The sequence below is a fragment of the Zonotrichia albicollis genome, chromosome 2, assembly GCF_047830755.1.
Source record: "Zonotrichia albicollis isolate bZonAlb1 chromosome 2, bZonAlb1.hap1, whole genome shotgun sequence".
NCBI lineage: Eukaryota > Metazoa > Chordata > Aves > Passeriformes > Passerellidae > Zonotrichia > Zonotrichia albicollis.
Window position 1 is genome coordinate 6893692 of NC_133820.1, and position 19629 is coordinate 6913320.

The 19629-nt window shown below is 37.4% G+C and overlaps 1 protein-coding gene across 2 annotated transcripts in view; it reads left to right on the plus strand.

Moving 5' to 3' along the window:
- The window catches only part of LOC113459943 (uncharacterized), a 40753-nt gene that overhangs the window by 5472 nt on the left and 15652 nt on the right, over positions 1-19629 (plus strand). For both annotated transcript variants that reach the window (XM_074532626.1, XM_074532629.1), the window contains exon 2: positions 4199-4332. In XM_074532626.1, coding sequence (XP_074388727.1) covers positions 4199-4267 — 69 coding nt within the window. In that variant the 3' untranslated portion in view covers positions 4268-4332. The remainder of the gene's footprint in view (positions 1-4198; positions 4333-19629) is intronic.

Genomic DNA, 19629 nt, shown 5'->3' on the forward strand with positions numbered 1-19629 from the left:
CTAGATCCAGCAGGGATCACAGGAAATGCATTTCCCTGCCCAGTGCACCATTCCTGGCCCATGTGGAAATCAGAGCACCACAGTTCATCCCTGGAGTCTGTGCATTTCCCTTTTGCACTGCTTTTTACTGTGTTTCAGCAGCTGCAGCAGAAGAGTTGAGGTTTTGTTTGGTTTTGTTGCTCTTTGGGGTGAGAAATTTTGAGTGGTTGAGGTAAGTCGCTGTTGTTTTTCATGGTTTGGGTTTGGTGGAAGCTGATTACTAAAATAAAAAAAAGCCCAGATAACATTTACTTACCAGATGCCAGCAAAAATGCAATGGTTTGAACAAATACTGTAACTACTAATTTAGTTAAATCTATCCAACTGTGAAAATATATTGGCGTGAATAAAAATATATAGACATGAAACGCATTGCACATTTTTTTTTTGTTTGAAAAAAAAAATTGGCTTCAGTAAAGAGCAATTGAAGTTTGAAAATATGCTCCAGAGAAGAAATGTGTTCATTTCCATAAAACATATTGGTGTGTAAATATACAGAATGTATCAGTTCCAGAGCAATATTATGAATTCAGTGAAATTTTGTTCTGTGTTAGTTAGTAAGATGAAGCAAGTAAAAGGAATTGCATGCTGGGAATACTACATATAAAATATGTGTGGGATGAAGTCCCATTTATAAAGCAATTATAAATGTGAGATATTTCACAGACTTTTGGAGTAGAAAAAAGTCTATAAAACAACCCTGTCAATGCAATGCCAATGCAAAGTAAACCAAGGTCAAACCTCACTGGTATCATTCTCATTGAAAAATACCTAATCTACATTTCGAGTTGGTGAATATAATTGCAGAAGAGAATTACCAATGATGAGTGGAAGCAGAATTATCTTATTCATTACCTGACCTCTCATCCATATAATTTGTGGAATAGAGACACAGAAAAAATGGTGCTGTTAACATGATTCTCCATAAATTCTACTTAGGTCTCCCTCTTCCTAGAGTGTTTGATAATTAGCAGAAGTGTGTGCTTTCCTATGCCTTCTCACCCTCAGCCAAGAAGTTACTGCTTGAAAAAATGTTACTTCCCTACCCAAAACGACAGAATTGGGGAGTTACACAACTTTAACAGCTTTTGTAACATTATTTCCTTATGGTTTTAAAAATATTCCAGCCACATTGGGGAATGCAGAGGGTGGCTGGGCACTGGAACCCCAGGGCAGTGGTTACAGCACCCAGCCTGACAGAGCTCAAGAAGCATTTGGACAATTGAGGCACATGGTGTGACTCTTGGGGTGTCCTGTGCAGGGCCAGGAGTTGGACTCAATGACCCTGATGGAACCCTTCCAACTCAGGATATTCTCTGATTCTCTCATTCTATGATCCTTGTGGGGCCCTTCCAATGCAGAATATCAGGTGATTCTATGTAATGCATGTTACAATTGGCCAATAAAACATTTTAATACATGGAATGAAGTAGACACTAATTGTGTTTTAATTGTGTTTGAACAGATTTGCATATAGTTTAGAATACATCTGAGCAATATGTATTTATCCAATGATCTAATTAATTTTTTATTTCTAATATTTTGTCATTTTTAATTGCTTTGCCTTTTATTACTTATGCAGAGATTATGTGATGTGTTGCACAAAACCTCTCTTGCACTCAGCTGAAGAGACAAAAAAGTATTCAAAAACTCAGTAAGAAGGGAGTTGTTCCTTCTGTAGAACATCATGTCATCCCTTTTACTTTCTGAAGAACAGCTCCAGTTAGTTCAGTACAATGATTTTCTCACATGTTCCACTAGGATAAAGGAGGCTCTGGATATTTATATCCAACATTTGGGTTCTTTGAGACTAAGATTCTCATGTTAGTGCATCCTAAATTGAAAATGTTTTCAAATACAAGTCATAGTATTTTAACTGAACCAGAATAAGACTCAGAATTGAACAAATACATCAGTTTGCCCATACTAAAGACTCCTAAAATATTTGTTCAAGCACATCAATGCTTTTTAAAACACAGCTCTAAGAATTCAGAGGACCTTTCTGAAAAGAGCATTTCTTTTGCTGTCTATGAAAATTGGCCCACGGCATAAGCCTCAGGGAAATAAAAAAATGCACACAACTGACTTTAAAGATTATAGCCTTTATTATTTCTATGTATTCTGTCTCTGCTCAAGAGTCTCCTAAGAATTAGATGATCTAGCAATGAAACACAGCTAGACTGGATTACCAGTGCTCTTTCCAGCAATGGGAATGAGACTGTACTTCTGTCAGATGGGTGGTGTTAGGTACCACAGTTAGGAGCAGAAAGAGCAAACTCTGTTTGACCTGTGTCTAACCACTTCTGATGCCACAATCACACTTATTGAAGACCTGGCTTGCACACCAAAGAAACCAGGGAATCTGAGAAATTGTGTGCTCCAGTTTTTGCTCTTCTGTTCAGTCAGGATTCTGAGGGCTTTAATAACCCCTAATGTTCCTGTTCACCTGGGGTCTCCACTCACACCCATAGGCTCAGGAGCTCTGTTTGAGCTGAGCTGTGTTAGGATAGTGCATGTCTCCAGCTTAGTCCTACTCCTATTTGGTTATGGAAGATTTTGAGCCAGATTTCAATCAATTGCTTGATGCTGTGAGCGCTGATCCCAACCTTGGCCTTCTCAGTGTGATCTCTGACCTGCTCCTGCACTCTGATGTTGCCTCGCAGCCTGGCTGGGCTCTGCTGAAACCTCTGGGTCTGTCCTTGCTCCAGCACTGTGAGACTGGGCTGTGGGTGCTGGGCATCCCTGGCTCACCTTTCCTTCTTGTTAATTCCCAGCAGATGTAGTCTGAGACACCACAGCTCCCAAGGAGTTGGAAATAGATCCAGGTCTTTGGTTTCAGAGATTTGTGTCATCTTTTGATCTGCTGACGCTAGGCAGAATCAAAAGGATGTCATGTGGTACAAAAAAAAAAAAAAAGAACAGAGGAAAAATCCACCAGGGAGGAAGGTAAAGTATATTCAGACAAATTATTTTGGGAGACTAGCTCTAGAAAAGTACAAGTGTGATGGAAGGTCAGGGTAAAATTAGGACTTTAAATTATAGGTTGAACGTATGAAAAAGGCTGGCATAAGGCTGAGGTTGAAATCTGAGGGAAGATAAATTGTTATTAAGGACAATCAAGGTGATGAGAACATGTTGAGACCCCAGAATGGAAGGAGTTTGTGTCATCCAGGTGAGGAACTTAGGACCAGATTATCTAGGAAATAAGAAGGATAAGATAAATCTGAAGGCAGAGTAAAGCTTCAAAGAGAAACTTAAAATCTCTGAGTCCAGAAAATTGACTGAGGAGCTATGGGAGGGGGAGCATGAGTCAAGACCAGAAAACAAGTAACAAAGGGAACTGTGTGGTGATTAAAAACCAGAAAATAAAGTGCAACAGTAAAAAAGGTGAGAGCAGAAAAAAGAAGACACAAAGAACAGAAAGAAAAAAGTCAAGATTTAAATAGCACAACTTAGAAAGCATGAGCTGAGAAGCCAGAGGAATGGAAAGGTGAATGATTAAAGTAGCTACTGATAGATGAGATAAACTAGGAGAATAAGAAAACTTCAGGCTTTAAATAAAAAGAAGAAATGTCGGTATCCAGATTGTTTTGCAGGGCCCAAAACTCATTGTGTCTCAATTTCATAATGCCTCTGCTCTTAGTAAATATCTGAGATTCATGAACAAGTATTTATGAAGTTACTGTCTTCTCTAGGAAACAATAATTTTCTATACCACTACCACTCCCTAACTGATGAGTTGACATGAAAAGATGTCAGGTGGATTTAAAGGCTCTATGCCTTCTGGTGATCTGCATTGATATCATTGTACTAACATTTTTTCTCCCTCATTCACTTCCATGAATTTTAGGGAAATACATACATTTACTGTACATAAGGATTTTACAGTTAGGAGATGGTCATAACGAAAGAAATGAACTTGTTAGTTATACAAACTTTATGTTGCTTTTGCATTTTTATGTGATGAACTAAAACTGCCTAGCAGCTCTTCCTTCTGTTTTATTCCGTGCCTTGTCCATCTGTTGTCCTGTTCCACCCCTCCTCCACATAACACAAAGCCTTGGGCTCAGTCAGCCCAGGAAGAGGCTCTGGGGATGATTCATGGGTTTGGGGAGAAGGGAGACACTGATAGATACAATCTCTAATTCATTAACTGCAGGAAAACCAGAAAATATGTATTCAATATGGCAGAGGTCTGAGAAAAGAGGAAAAGACAGTCTCTGAGTAACTAAATGAGGCCTTTGAGAACTGGATTATGTTTCACTATGCCTCAGAGTTCCTCTCTGATGTTAGGTAAGTCACTCAGACCAAATGTTTTTACAGTGCTAATAAATTGATATTAATGCTCATTTTCTCAGCTCCTCACTTCGTACCAAAGAGCCTTATCTGCAGAAATGTGAAGTACTGCAGACATCCTAAAGCCGGTGTGAACTGGACTAAGAACACGCAGAGCTGTGTAATGAAAATTGGCCACTTGGAATTAGTGGTTACCTTTGACATTAATCTTAATTAAATACTTCATTATAATGTATCTGCAGAACGAGGACAAATTAAAGTTGCATAGGCAATTCTGGATCCTGGCATTTCTTAAGCCTTTGATTTTTCAATTTTAGTGATGTTAATATGGCTTTGTGTACCTATTGGTCATTTATTAGGATTCAGTTATTTACTTTTTTTTTTATTAGCTTACTAGCTTTGATGTAGTTGAAATATTTGCCTAACACTTTAAATCTGTTATATCTCAGAAGCATAATCATCATGAATGAAGTCAGTGAAAGTTCGAGGATTATTATTTTCTTTTTACCCTGAAGAGTGTGAATCTCTTGTATTAATCCAATAAATCACAAATGGACACAGACATTATGACTACTAAGATAAATAATGACTTACATTGCAGCTTGTTACTGGCTCAAACTATGGAACTGACTTCACCTATCTTTGGAAGAAAAATAGTGGAAATGTATGGGGAAAGAAGTAAATCAAAAAGATTTATGCAAACTGCAACAACTTGTCAGTCTGTTAGACTGCTGTTTCAGAGTAGGTGAGAGGTGTTTGTTACTGTAATTGCTACATTGTTTTGCATGTAAATAAATATTTTTTTAAAGCAGAATTTTGTTAGTCAAGATCACATTGAAATGCATGTGAATCACAGAAATATATGGAATACAATGTTTATAAGTTTTCTAGATTTGTTTTTTTATGAAATGTTATTCTAGACTGCTGATATGTTGTTTAGTGAACATGGCATATTAAGAAGTGAACACAGCATAGTTTTTAATGCTTTTAAAACATAAAAATGCAGTAAATGGCACTTGCCATTGTGATAAAGGACAATGGAATCAGAGTTTTCTCCTAGGTGAAAAACAGAATTAAGAATTTTAAAAAGTGTGTTGCAGCCATAAAAAAAACTATAATACAGAAGGTTTAATGGATTCCAAAATTCAAGTTTCTAAAGCAGTGAGATATAAGAGGTAGAAGGGAACATATTTATGACAGAGAGGCACAAGAAACCATACAAAGGTTTTCAAGGTGCATGCACTTGTTAAAGCAAATCTAAATTCTCTAATAATCACAAAATTGGTTTTTCGCAAGTGCATTCAGTTGCCATTAATAATTCAAGTGTTAGAAGATGGTACTAACTTTAAAATAATGACATGTACAATAAGATTTTTGGTTCTTATGGCTCTAAATTATGGGTCCTGAGGTTTTTTTATTAATATCAGGACTGTGTTGTAGCCTATTGTCAGTGATTTTTCCAGTGACAGATGATAAGATTAGAATGAGCTGAAAATTATCCCTTGCTAGAGGCTGTGTATGGAAATAGTGGTAAGTAGGCACACATACAAAATGTCATTTAAAAAATTCTTCTTCTGGATTTTAGTTGTCTGAAACTTTTCACTTAAAACAGAGATTTAACTCTGCCTGAATTAATTGGATTAAGCTATGTCTCCTTTTTTAAGATCAGAATAATTTTTATAACACCAAACTCTAGAAAATCACTAAACACAACTGTACTGTGTGTGTACCCTCAGTTTTTCCTGTGGAAGTATAAAGACTGAAATTAGCAAATGCTCTCTGAGCAGCAGGCAATCCACTGGAGGCTGGTTTCTTGCCTACAGCAGAACTCAATTTGATTTGCTCCATATTTATAGCTTTTGCATTTTACAGAGGTCAAAAAAGGTTAATTAAATAATTTCAATATTTCACTTTAACAGTATACAATAACTGTTTACTATATAAAAGCTAAGTTGAAGAAGAAAAATAAGAAACTTTATGTTCAGTTCTTATGTTCTGCTAAGGCTTCTTTTATATGTGGAAAATAGAAGGTAAGACTGGATACTTTTCCAGTATTCATACTCCAAGTACAGCTTGATATATGAAAATGCTTCATCACATCAAAACTAATTATCACTATAACATCGTGAATCACATGCTTAAACTTTCTTAAAACTATTTATTTTTATTTCAGATATTTAATGAAGATTAAACTGATGGAATAGGGGTTCTCTTTGTTTTTTATAATGGTTTCACATACATTTCCACAAGTGATGAAGAATTGTGGATGGGAATGAAATTTACTAAATGACTCATCAGAATCTGGGCTGATGTGAGACATTCCTTTTGTGACTCCTGTTTGCAAGCATATTCTGAGGATGCTAACAAAATACACGAAGAAACCAAGACCAAAATCTCTGTTGTTTCAGGATGACTGTAAAGATTCTGTAAGTGAAAGCACCAGAACAATCTGGGACAGCTGCTAAACTCTCTATATTTTCCTGTAGCTGCTAGGTCTAGTTTTCTCTCCTGGCTTAAGCATGTTCATGAATTTCCTGGCCTTCTCAGCTGAATATTTACAGAAGCATAACTTTTCATCTAAGTTTTTGTGCAGGTTATACGTCCAGTAGTTTTAGTTTAAGTACATCATTCACTATTCTTTTATATTGGGAACAGTAACAAAATTAGAAAGGCAAAGGAGTTTCCAGGGGTTTGACCTTATGAGAGCTATGCTCACTGGTATATTTTGGCCTGATTTTCTCCAGGGATTATAGGGATATATTTGCTGCATGAGGTTTTGCAGTCCCTACTGTTCAAGGAATCTCTTTAACCTCTCCAGCCTGTGACTGCTGGACTCCAGCACCTCTTTGAGAGGTTAGACAGTCTAATTTGATAAAAAGATCTAAGTTCTTCTGCCAAACTACAATTTTGATAGTATTCTGGAAAGAGACCCAGATGAAACTTTACAAATTCCAGTGAGCATTAGGTCTTTGAGTAATTCCGTGAAACAATTTATTTACATTTAGCCAACACATTTATCAGAACTACATAAATTATCATATAAAGTCAGCTTAGTTGAAACTGTGATGTTAATGTGTTATCATTAGTCACTCACTGTTGGTTACAGTCATGAGTAAGGCTGAAGATTTACAATTTTTATTGTGTCATAGCATATGGAAATCAAGTGTCTGACACTTTGAATTGTGCCAATAAAAGTGTTTTGTTTGTCTTCAAAAACCATAATTTGCACTTCCAAATGTGACCATGAAATGGCTCACTCTCAGTCTTTATTTTAATTTTTTAGTGTTTCCACAGTCTCATTGTCTGGCTATATGGATCAGTAGTATAAAGTAACACCTTTTTTTTAGTGTAGCAAAGCTGAATGCTGTACATACAGACATTCACCAGCAGAATTTTATCATTTTGAAACTAATTGTACAGGATGATTTACCTGACTATACTCCCTGATGGCTGTGCTAGTCCACATGAGACTATAGATGATGAAAAAATGAGAAGCAAAATAAACTTATCTCCCTTATTCCCTGAGTGTCTTGAAACTCAAATATTTTGAGGTTGTGTGCCATTAACAATTTTGAGATAAGATTAGGATGTTGCTATACTTGTTTTTATTAAAACCTCTGTCCTGAAAGTACTTCTGAACTGTAATGGAAATAAAATAGCTGGGTAACTGAACATTCTACATAAATATTAAGAAAGGGCAGGATGTTTCTGTATTTCAAAAGATAAAATTTAGGTTAGAATTCTACATGGGCTTGCAATGTAAAAACCATTTTAACCAACTGAATCTGTATTTTAACAAAGCATATAGATATAAACTCAGCCAAACTCTTCTAAGACTATTGAGATCATTAATGTAGATAAAACTATGACAACCTTTTCCTATTTTCTGACTTTCCAGAAGTTATGCTTACCTTGGTTTGTGTTGTTTTTGATCCTGTGTGAACCTCCAGATCATCCACAGTTACTGTGCTCTGTGCAGCTTCAGAGAGCAGTCTTGGAATTATAAAAGCTGGATTTCTTCTTTATGAAACTAAATCACAATGCAAGCTTCAGAACACAGTTTACACACTTCACCACCTCATGGGTCTTTTAATCACAAAAGCAGACTACAGTTAGTCTAAGGACCCTCCCTGCACCCATGTGCTTATTTTCAAAATGAATGGTTTTGTTCTACAGAGCCATTCTTATTGTGTTTTCTTGCTTGGTGGCATAACCCTGTCCTTACTTACAGGGATTTCTTCAAATGAATTGAATTGTATAAATTTCATTATTGAAAGCATAATGGGGTTTTGGTGCTTTTTAGAAATTCAGGGGGGAGCAAAAAAAGCATTAGGTTTGCAAAGATTTTTGTGAGACCTACTAGGAAGATTTCTTTCTTCATTGTGAGTTGAACTTTTCCTTCAGAAGGTTACTTGTATTAAATTAATTTCTTTTCAAAACATGTTTTTCCTTGGTTTCTTATTTTTCACAGACCATGGGACTTCGCAAATGAGCTAAACGCCTCCTTATTTTCAACCCAGGAAAATCAAGAACTATCAGATCCTGGATTTTTCCATGTAGCAGCTCAAATTCATGTCAGACTCAGCAGGAAAACAGTTTGCTACTTCACCTAGTGAAATTAGCCTAAGCTTTTTCCCTCTTCTCACGGTGCTGCTTGGGTTATCATGAGCTTCAAAGTTGGTTTTTTTTTTTTTTTGCATGACCAAGATCTGCTTGGGACCCTCTTTGGAGAAAATTATCACTTGACCAGAAGCAGAGTGTCTTGTAAAGCTGATTAAAAAGCTGCAAACTGGCAAGGAGAAATAAGACTAATATACAGAATTTTTAAAAATATCACTTAGAGCAAACAAATAATAGATGTGTGGCCATATTAGCTCAATAGAGGAAGAATTTAAAGCTGAAGCGAAAGTACTGAATATTTATAGGAAAAATAGACATTACCTAATGTTGGTTTTCACCTTGGCTTCTTCCCACAGGGAATGGGATGACCATGGCTGACTGTTGTGGGGTGGAAGCTTTGATATTGTGCCACTAAGCAATTTAAGCAAAAGACCTTTTCTTTAGTTTACCAAGGAATGGAGAAAAGCCCCCTTTCAGTTACACTGGGAATTTTGTGATCCTCTGGCTTGGAATCTCATTTATTTCCTGAAAACTGTGTCCAACAGGATCTGTTGCTCAGGTGGCAATTGTCTCTCCTTCTATGTCTCTCATCTCTCTTTCTCTCATTGCTGCAGGAATTGTGACAGTCCTCACAGCAGGGTTTGGCTGCACTGAGGAATTTACAAAATACTTGTTAGGGTACAATTCTCTCTCTGCTTCTAAATTAATTTCTCTTTCTCAGATATTCAAGGTATCTCCACACACTTGTGTCCACTTTGTGGACCAGCTGATATGCCCATAAATCTTTTCTATCAAATCCAAACAAACCTCATTAAATCAGCAATAGAAAAAAATCTTGGATTGCAATTTATAGAATAATTTTAATAAGTCAAGATGTGGAATACTTTTTTCTTTTGTTGTGGAAAATACAGATTTGTCTTGAAGAAAATCTAGCCTTGCAATGTACATATAGTTCTTTTTCTTTCAACTTTTCAGATTTCTGAGAGCATGAATTTTGACATGAAAGTGCTCATACAGTAGTATGAAGTAAATTCATTGTCTTGAAATATATTGACCTCAGTGTTGTATGTGGTTTATACTGAGAAGTTGAGACTGATAAATTTTCCTTACATTAAAGCAGTAAAATTATGTTTGAGATATTTGAATTCAGTAACAAAAAATAGTGAGAAACATTTACTGGATAGGATACAACAAATAGTCCAAAACTGAGCAATTGAGTTGTTCTGTATGTCCCCTGGTGATACTCCCAGTTTATACAAGTTAGTTCTGGGATATATATATATATGTGTATGTGTATATGTGTGTACATATAGTGTGTATATATATATATGTGTGTGTGTGTATATATACACATATATATACACACATATATACATACAAATATGTATATATATACACATATATGTATATACACATATATGTGTATATATACATACATATATGTATATATATATGTATACACACACACATATGTGTATATATATATTTTTTTTTTTTTGTGAAGGAAATAATTGCTATGGAAATGTACTTCTGGTTTTAGATGTTTAACATTTGCATTCTTAGGTGCATGAGGCCCCATTATTTCACACCGGACTGTGCAACCCAATTGTTTGTCTATTGTAGTGACAGAGTAGATTTTTCTCTACAATGCTTTAAGAAGGGCCTCCCTTTTGAAGTGATATCTCTGTGACCTTTTGTTACGGAAGAGTGTTGTTAAAGCACGTCCTGCATGTGGCTGTTGCATAATACAGCTGACATTTGCTATCTGTCCCACTTGAAAAAGGCTTAGCAATACATAGCCAGCGATGCACAGATGTGTCATTCACCTTCCACATGATTTCATTGAGGTTCAGGCTTAAACAATCAGAAATTTCACTGAAATTGCTAAGCTCTCTTCTTTTGGTGTACATTTGTCCATGATCAAGCTGTCATTTCGATTTACCAGCTTCTCTCCCATCTGGTTCTGAGTGTTTAATTACTTTTTTGCTACAAAGTTGCTCTTTTATGTTTCTTGAGAATTTCCCTGCTCCCCATCTGAGGATCTCATCATGTGGAAGGAATGTGTTGTGTTAAAATTCCAGCCCTACAAATGATGCACAACAGTGTCGTAGTCTGAAAATTCCGTGTCAGGAAACTTATCTTGTTAGTTTTCAGTGATAAAAGTTTCTGTTGCTTTTGGTACTGATATTAATTTCCAAAGCTAAGAATAATAAACTGGGGCAAATTGTGCATTTCTAAAACAGGTATGCAGTGTTTCTTACTTAGGAGCCCTACAAGTATGAAGGGGCTTCTCATTAGGAAACACTGCCTAAGAATTAGAGTGGTCATGCAGTGGTACATACTGTTAAAAGAAAATTCATCTGATTTGCTACTACACTAGCTGATACTTTATTTTCTTGATTTTTAGTTTTTTTCCTAATTGAGATGAAAATTTTCTCACCTATTTGAGTGAAAAATAGTTTTGATTCCCTGCACCCCTGTGGTTTCCTCCACAACTTCTCAGTTCTAGGTAAAGGCACAAGGGCTATACAAAATTTTCAGGTACAGTTTTGAAAATATGCTACTGCAGGGAAATTTCTTCTGCCTTATCTGTGATGAATCCATGGATGTAGTACATAATTCAGTACACTTTTTTTTCACTCACAGAGTAGTGATCAGAAAGAGGGTTCAGGATGAGGCCAGGGCTGATGCTGAGACAAAGATTTTGCAGAAGAGCAGAGCTTGCAGAGCCCTAAGTGCCAGGAAAAAGAAGCAATGCTGGTTTCTGTAGCTGTGAGTGCTTGTTTGGAGTCTTCATCCTCATCCCACTTAGGTGGAGTTCAAGCCCTTTGCACCAACCAGGCTGGTACTGGAATTTAGGGGGGGAATGGGAAACTAGAGCCAGGAAAAGATGGGTGCTGCCATTGCTGCTGCTTTTCCATCGTGCACCTCTGAGGAGTGTTTTCCTGTGCTCCAGTTAAAGGCCAAGCAGTGGTCAGAACTGGGATGTGGGTTTTAAAAACATTTAAGTCCTAATGTTGATGGGGATGTACACGGGAAATTCAGTCAGAAAAGGAAAATGCTATAGATGGGGGCTGTTTTAAATATTGGTGTTTTAAACTTCTTTACAGCCTGCATTCCAGCATGCAGCCTGTGTTAATCTGAATGGAGGCTCTAGATAACCACTGGGACTGGTTGTGCAGAGAATCTGGCACAAGTGTTTGCAGTGTCTCTCAGTCAACCAAAAGTTCTAGTTCCAAAAAACAAATTCATGCAACCAAGAGATCATATTTCAATCAGGCTTCTGACAAAGGGTAGTAGAGAGAAAAATTAGATAAAATAATAAACTCTCAGCAATTTTTTTCCTACTTTCCCAACTATGGAACACTCAAGAGAAACAGGGAGAAATGTTTACCTTTTCCATATCAAACCAGATTACTTCATCATTCAACCACCATGTGTGGGGGGTAGTATGTAAGAAAATAAAGATAGTGCAGAAGGTAATCTCACACCTGAGGAGCTGCAGCTGTATCAATCACCAAAGATTGGGAACAGCCCTGCCCTTAACAGGCCACAGCTGTGCCCAATAGAAGGGTGCTATAAAAGAGTGGGGTAGCTGGGTGAGGAGAGAGTTAGAGTTTGTTGGTTGTGCTGTGAAGAAGGAAGAGTCAGTGCTGTGAGGAGCTGCACGTGAGACATCGCCAAGAAGGTATAGGACTTTTGCAATAAGATGGCAGCAACCGTGCTTACTTTGGGGGATAGAAACTGAAATGGAAAAATCAGATTCTCCAACTTTTTTGCAGGTTAAGTTTTGCATGTGGATTACAGCAGCTGTTTAATTTCACTCTGCTTAGTACTTTTGCAGGAGTTGTCACAAACAGAATTTTAATTGACTGTATGGGTTTAGTCAAAACAAACAATTTGAATCAATTTTTGTCTTCTGTGGAAATAAAGATGGTTTGTAGTGCTGAGTTCCAAACTAGAGGAATTTATGACCAAGCTTTCTCATTTGTTTTGCATAACTGGAATTCATTTAAAAAGGGAAAGCAAATAATTCCAGTGTTTTGATGTCTAGAGAGGAGGAAAATGAAGCTAACCTAGGATTAGTTTGGATTTCTCAAGGTTGAATAGTGTGTGATATATACACACTATTATATATATAACACAATATATCATCCAGAGACCATTCAGAAACTTGGCTTATTATAAGACATGGTTACTGATCTGTTCCATTTTAGAATAGATCAATGACTTCTATACATTTTACTGCATTCTTCTTGATTTTCTTAGATAAAGCACTAATAAGAACTTTAAGTTATTTTCCCTTTTCCTCCTTGATTTTGCTGAAACATCTGGTTTTAGCCTGGTCTTAGCAGAGCTGGAAGCTTCATAGGAGAGTGTTAAGATGACGCTGAGTTTCCTTAATTAGCATCTGACAGAATCATCCTTAGCAGCTTTAAGAATCCCCCTCTGGGCAGTGGTGCTCACTGTTGGCAGTAGCTTGGCAATCAGGCAGGCAGTAGGATTGCAGGAATTGTTAGGAATCTGTTCTGACTACTTTGAAACAACAAGGAATTTGCCACATCATTCCCTCACCCCATCCTCTGCAAGCAAGTCAGGACCATGGTTTGAGTCCAGTTAGTCCTGCAGTATCCCACTTTGGTCTTTATTTCTGCTACAGTATTATTTTTTGGGGAATTTTTTTCTGCTGTCTTCTGTCATTTATCTGGGTTTTTTTCATGGTATATTTGTGTGTATTTCTTATTGTAAACAATATTTTATTAATTTCTGAAAAACCACCTCCTTTCCCAGGCCATATGTTTGATGTTCTGCTTAATATTGTGATAGATGTTCTGTGATATTGCAGTTTCTGTCAGTTAAATGACACATTCTTTTACCTCGTGGCACTTACCTCACATTTATTTTACTACAGGCTCCACAGGGAAGCCATCACAGTACTGAGCTGTCAGAGTTCAAAAACCATCTGGATGACATTCTTTTTATGATTTATGAGTTTGTGATTTACTTTTAGGGGGTCCTGTAAGGAACAAAGAGTTGGATGTCATGATCCTTGCAGGTCTCTTCAAACTTGAGGTATTTCATGATTCTATGGGATTTTTTTCACGTTTTTTGTTCATAAGTAAGGCAGTGAGAAGGCTTGGTTTGGACTTCAGCAATGTTATTGAAAAACTGAACATTTAAATCACTTACCAGTATTTTGAAGGGGAACTTGTCCAATCCAAAAGTCAATATTTTTTTCAATATAGGGGACTCCTTCACACTGAGAAAATAAAATAATATTATTCACACTTAATAAAATAATGAGATTCTACACCTTTCTTTGTCTATAAAGGCTCTTGTGTTTCACTAACATTTAAAAAAGGTTGCAGGTTTTTTTCCGTCTATAAGAGTAATTTTAAGTAGATTATATGCATTATATAACCTCCTATAATTACTAAAGGAGAAATAAAGAAAATATACTGTCTTGGGCAGATATAAGAAGATACAAACTTAAAGAATGCTTTTATTTGCATTAAGATATTGGAAATCATCTTATTGTGTTAAGAATGAATTGTTGCTAGAACCTCTTTCTGCTTTTGCTGATTTTTCTCTCCAGTTGTTTTGCATATTTATTAGCTTCTTATCAGAGGTACTTTGAATATAATTTTAAAATAGGAAAATAAATATTTTCCTACTTTTTTGTATCAGGATAGCTTGTGAAGTAGTACATTTTCTGCATGGTGTACAGGGAGTTAAGCATGCAATTTCCATTAATAATGAACTATGCAAAAAATTTGCCCTTGAGAGGTACATGTATAGACATCACAAACTTTCATCATTAAAGTTGTTCAGGATTCCTGAGCTACTTTCTTATCCAAAAATTATAGGATATATAAGAATTTAATTTCTCATTGAAACAGTTGGAATTCATGTGGCTCATCTTGCATAAAGATATATCTTTGTACAAAGTCAGCGAAACTGTGTGTTCCATGGAGTTTAGTGGACAGACAGATCCTGCCAATCCCTCTATATATGCAATGTGTTCAATTCTGGAGCTTATTTTCAGATTCCGTACATGTCCTTTTCAGACAAACATTAAGCCTATTATCTGTGTTGTCAGAAAACAGGTCTGGTGGTTCTTTGGGGATTCTATAGAACTTGGATGTCTCTATATGTTTCTCAGGAGTTTACTAAATATGTCACCACTTTGTGCCTAAATGTGACTACAAGGGCGCTGGTTTCCTTCTCTCCTGATCTAACAAGTATTCCTCTGCAGAGTTAGTCAACAATTCTGTGAATATTTATGCATCTACTTCCAGCTTTAAGAAGCATTACTCACTTCAATGGAATGCACGCTGAAGTGAAATTGATACTATGTGTTAAAATTTGAGGCATTAGGGCCTTGGTTTGTAGCAACTGGCAAGGTCTGTGTGGAAATCCTGTGAGCTTGATGGAAAACGCTCTTTTGTTTCAGTGACTCACATTTGTAGGTTTCTCTTTACTGCAGCTCTCCAGTAGAATGTAGACATAACCTCCCATTTTTGGTCTGTTTCTAGTGTAAATGTCTTCAAACAGTTTGAAGACCTAATTGTAAAGAGTAGTCTGCAGACTACATTTGAAGCGAAGCTGGTATTTGCAGTGCCTGAAGAGGTAGCTAGAAGAATCTGAATTTAGGTTAAGAAATCATGCTTTTATTTTATATTATTCTTGTTTTCTTTCTGTAGCTAAAGAGAAGATGGATGCAAACTTTTTTTTATCTGTCTTAAAATCTAAGCTTTCAATGTGCTTTGTGCAGACTTGCATCAACCTCCATCTCTGGATGCCATGAATACTGAGATTTTGAAAAAAAAAAAAACTTGCAAGTATTTTTACAAGTGCTTACTTTAATTATGATACTGAAAATGTGATGGTTTTCTTTTAATATTTTATTATCTGTCCTAGTGATGTAACATTTGATATCTTATCTACAAACTATGGGTTGTGTTAGGCCTTATAGTTTGGTTGGCTGCTATCTTGAAAGAAAGCGAGGTTTCAGTTTTTAAGAATGTTTCACATACCTTGTAGAGGAATCCAAACAGAGCATGGATTTAAGATTAAGCATTGGATGGATTGAACATTGAAGGGTGACTTCTTACAAGTGTAATTTATTTGGGGAACAAAAAAATCTCCTAAAACTTCTTAGATGAGAAGGGTGCAGCAATTTCTGTAAGTGCCCTCAGTTTTTAGAGATCACTTAGTTTAGCTTTAAAGCTATCACTGCTCTGCATAATTTTATTCTCTAGTTTTTAGAGTTTTCTGTTGAAATACAGAGAGGAAAACTCACGATATGCCGGTTTTGAATTGCACTGCCTTCCTCTTGAAGTGCTGCTTTCTTTACAGCTTGATTTGGTTCTGTTGAGGTACCTTGATTAATCAGCAGATGGTCACCCAGTTCCTTGAAGGAGATTACATCAGTCTTTCTAGAGAAATCCTATATGAATAAAATGTTGATGAGATGAGCAGAATTGATATCCAACAGTTCAGATTGGTCTTTAATCAGTACTTTATTGACTGAGCCCTCTCTTCATACCTCAAGAGCAAGCATACATTTGGAATGAGTAATGCCATGTAAGTTCTCAAATTCCGAGCTGGCCATTGCTGGGGGGGACAAGAAATCTGCAGGTAGCACCATTATCAATTTTTCTGAGACTTAAGGAAAATTCTTAGGAGAAATGACACAGTGATAGTGTTCCCCTGATAGGGGACTGCTTTGATTGCAGTACCTCCTATCCCAGGGAGTTGTAGCACCTGCACATGCTCCAGTGAGCCTCAGTGAACAGAAGGGGACTAAAAAAGACGGACGAACAACATTTAGCAGTTTAACTGCCTATAATCTTAGCACAGTTTTAACAGATGGCTTTCATAGTGATAATGTGCATTGCTGAAAAGCTGGCATATAACCTCAGTTAAATTCCAGGATTGCGTTCCACGCCTGGTGTGCTCAGTGTGTGGGTGTGTGTGTGTAAACACGTTACCTGCCCGCAAGATACAGGGTATGAAGAGTCAAGACTGGCAATTCTTGTGGGAGCATTGTCACTCTCTTTGGTGTTCAAAACCAATGTAGCTTGTTAAGATGGCATAGAAGCCCAGAAGATAAGGGGTTTTTGTGTCAAGCAGCAATAGCTGGATGGCTGTGAAGCCAAACAGGAATTGTTGGCACCAGCAGACAAGGATTGTTGGGAATAGCACACAGTGAGAGAAGAGCAGGATGTGGCTGGAGTAAGGGCAGTACTTTCCTGGGACAAACACCCTGTTCTTGTTCCTACAGATAAGCACAACACAGTACAGTACAGGCACAGGAGTGAGATCTGATGCCTTGTGAAGGCTGACCTAGAACAGAGGCTGGACAGAGTTAAAGAATAAAGCAGGGATTTATTAAAAGACCTCAATGGAAACACCTTGGGCAGTACAAGAGCCCAGCCAGGGCTGGACCCAAAATGGTCACAAAAATGGATGACTGATCAGAGGGTCTTGTATAAGTCAGAACTTTTATAAGTTCTGGTCCATTTGCATATTGGATTTAATCATCCAATTACAGCTTTAGGTTATGAAGTCTCATCCTTCTTGTACATCTCTCTTCAGTCCACATTGTTTATGCTCTTGGGCCTGAGGTTTGGGTTGATTGTCTTTGGTCCCTGGCTAGAGAAGAAATTTTTTCTTCTAGTTACTCTGTGAAGAGAGTGTACCATTGCTTAATAAGAAGCTCAGAACTACACAGTAAAACAGCACAGAATCTGAAAAATATAAAACTAAAACCTAAGGTATCAGATCAAGAGGTAGGCATGCACTGTAGGGGGGAATAAGACCACCAAAACCCCCTGAAGCCCTTTCTTACTTATTCTCTTCCCTTTTGCCCTACCCCTTTATCCAAACTCCTTATGTAGCATCTCAGGGACTAACCTGTCAGTTTTCATGCTAAGTGTGTAATTTGCTAACAAAACTTTGAGTTATTGGGCCCCCTCTGACTTCTGTTTTCCCTTTCAACCCTGAGTATCTATGAGTCTTGAGTGCTCCATTCCCCTTAAGGGTGGGACATCACAGATGCTGACAAGGTGGCTGTCATCCATTTGTATGACTGCTTCTGGTTTCTTAACCATGCACCTGGCCATTATATCCTCAGACAGACTTTGTTCACTTAGAGAACAGGAATAAATTCTTTAAGAATCATCTTTCTGGTGGTCATAATGCTGTTTGTGTTTGTGCCTCTTCCAAGGCATGTAACTTAGTACGTAACTGCTTAAATAAGGACCTCTTGTCAGCAGCATGTGTTTTGGGGTCACTCTCTGGTGGAGACATGCTAGTCCTGGACAACAGTAAGGGAATAGCAGGGGCACTCACACATTTTAATGCAGTGACAGCAGTTGCAGATGTTTAAATCATCCCAAAGGTGGAACCTTTAACTTCTCTTATGGTTTCAAAAAGGGAACTAGGAACATTGGATTTAAGATCAAAAGGCAGTCGCTATCTCTGTGTCCTACAAGCAGAAAGGAAGAGTAACTCATGCTGTAATACTGTGCCTGGGACTGAGCAAATGAGACTAAGATTATGGTGGACGTGGCTAATTGGAAAACAGCTGGGATGGATATGGAGATTGGGAAGATGCAATCAATTCTTGCTATGCAGTTTTAAATTAGTAATAAATACTCATTGTCTACCTTTTAATTAAATGCATATGTTTGAGGCAGACAGTATAATTGGTTACATGGAGTTATCAGTTTATTTGCATAGGGACATATCAGGAAATATATAGGGGATTTACAGCCCTTATGTGTTGGTTTTAAGAGAGAGGTTCAAAACTTCTAACCTGTAGCAGAAGAATCAAGGAAAAGCCTAAAGAATTCTCTTTCAGCAAATTGTAGTGAAAACGTCTCAAACTTTTGACATCTCGGTGATTCTTTCCTCCAGCTCTGTTGCAAGCCAGCCCTGGCAACCTCTCCCACAAGCTGGCAGCCACACTGAGATGCAGTCACAGAATATTGCCTGCCCCATAAGCAGCTTGCAGCAGAACCAAAGCCACCCTGGGTTATGCAGACAAATCCCAACTGTTCTTTCTTTTAAAGGGGTAACTGAAGTTGTCTTAGGAAGGCAGGAATAATTTCCCTTTGTTTCCCTTAAAACCGAAGCTATGTCTCCAGTGTTATATTGTTTCAAAAATTGGAGACTGAACTGATAAAAGATGTCATGGTCTGGGAGCATTGGCAGAGAAGCTGAAGTCAGAGAAGGATTATGTGGGAGTTCGGACACGCTGTGGAAACACTGAGAGAAAAACTGAAGGAGGAGATCATGAATGCTGCTGCTGCTCACACTGTATTCTATTCGTTTGTTTTCCCTTCTCAGAATTTTTCACTTGGTTTCTGGAGCGCAGAAAGCCATACCAACTTCCCGAAATGCCATCTTGATTTCAGTCCAGTGGATTTAATTGGCAGCAGTGCACAATGATTTGAAGAACAAGTACAGCCCCCAAGCCAGTGCTAATACTGCTGGGGCTTGGTATATGCTGAGAATTCATTGCGTGAGGCTCAACAAAAGATCAAGACTATGATCTTTAGTTAGGCTGACTTGAAGAATTTGGAAACTGAGTTTGCACTGACTGAATTTGCATGAAGCCTGCCCTGTGAAATTACACATAGGCAGGAAGTAAAATTATTTGTAAGA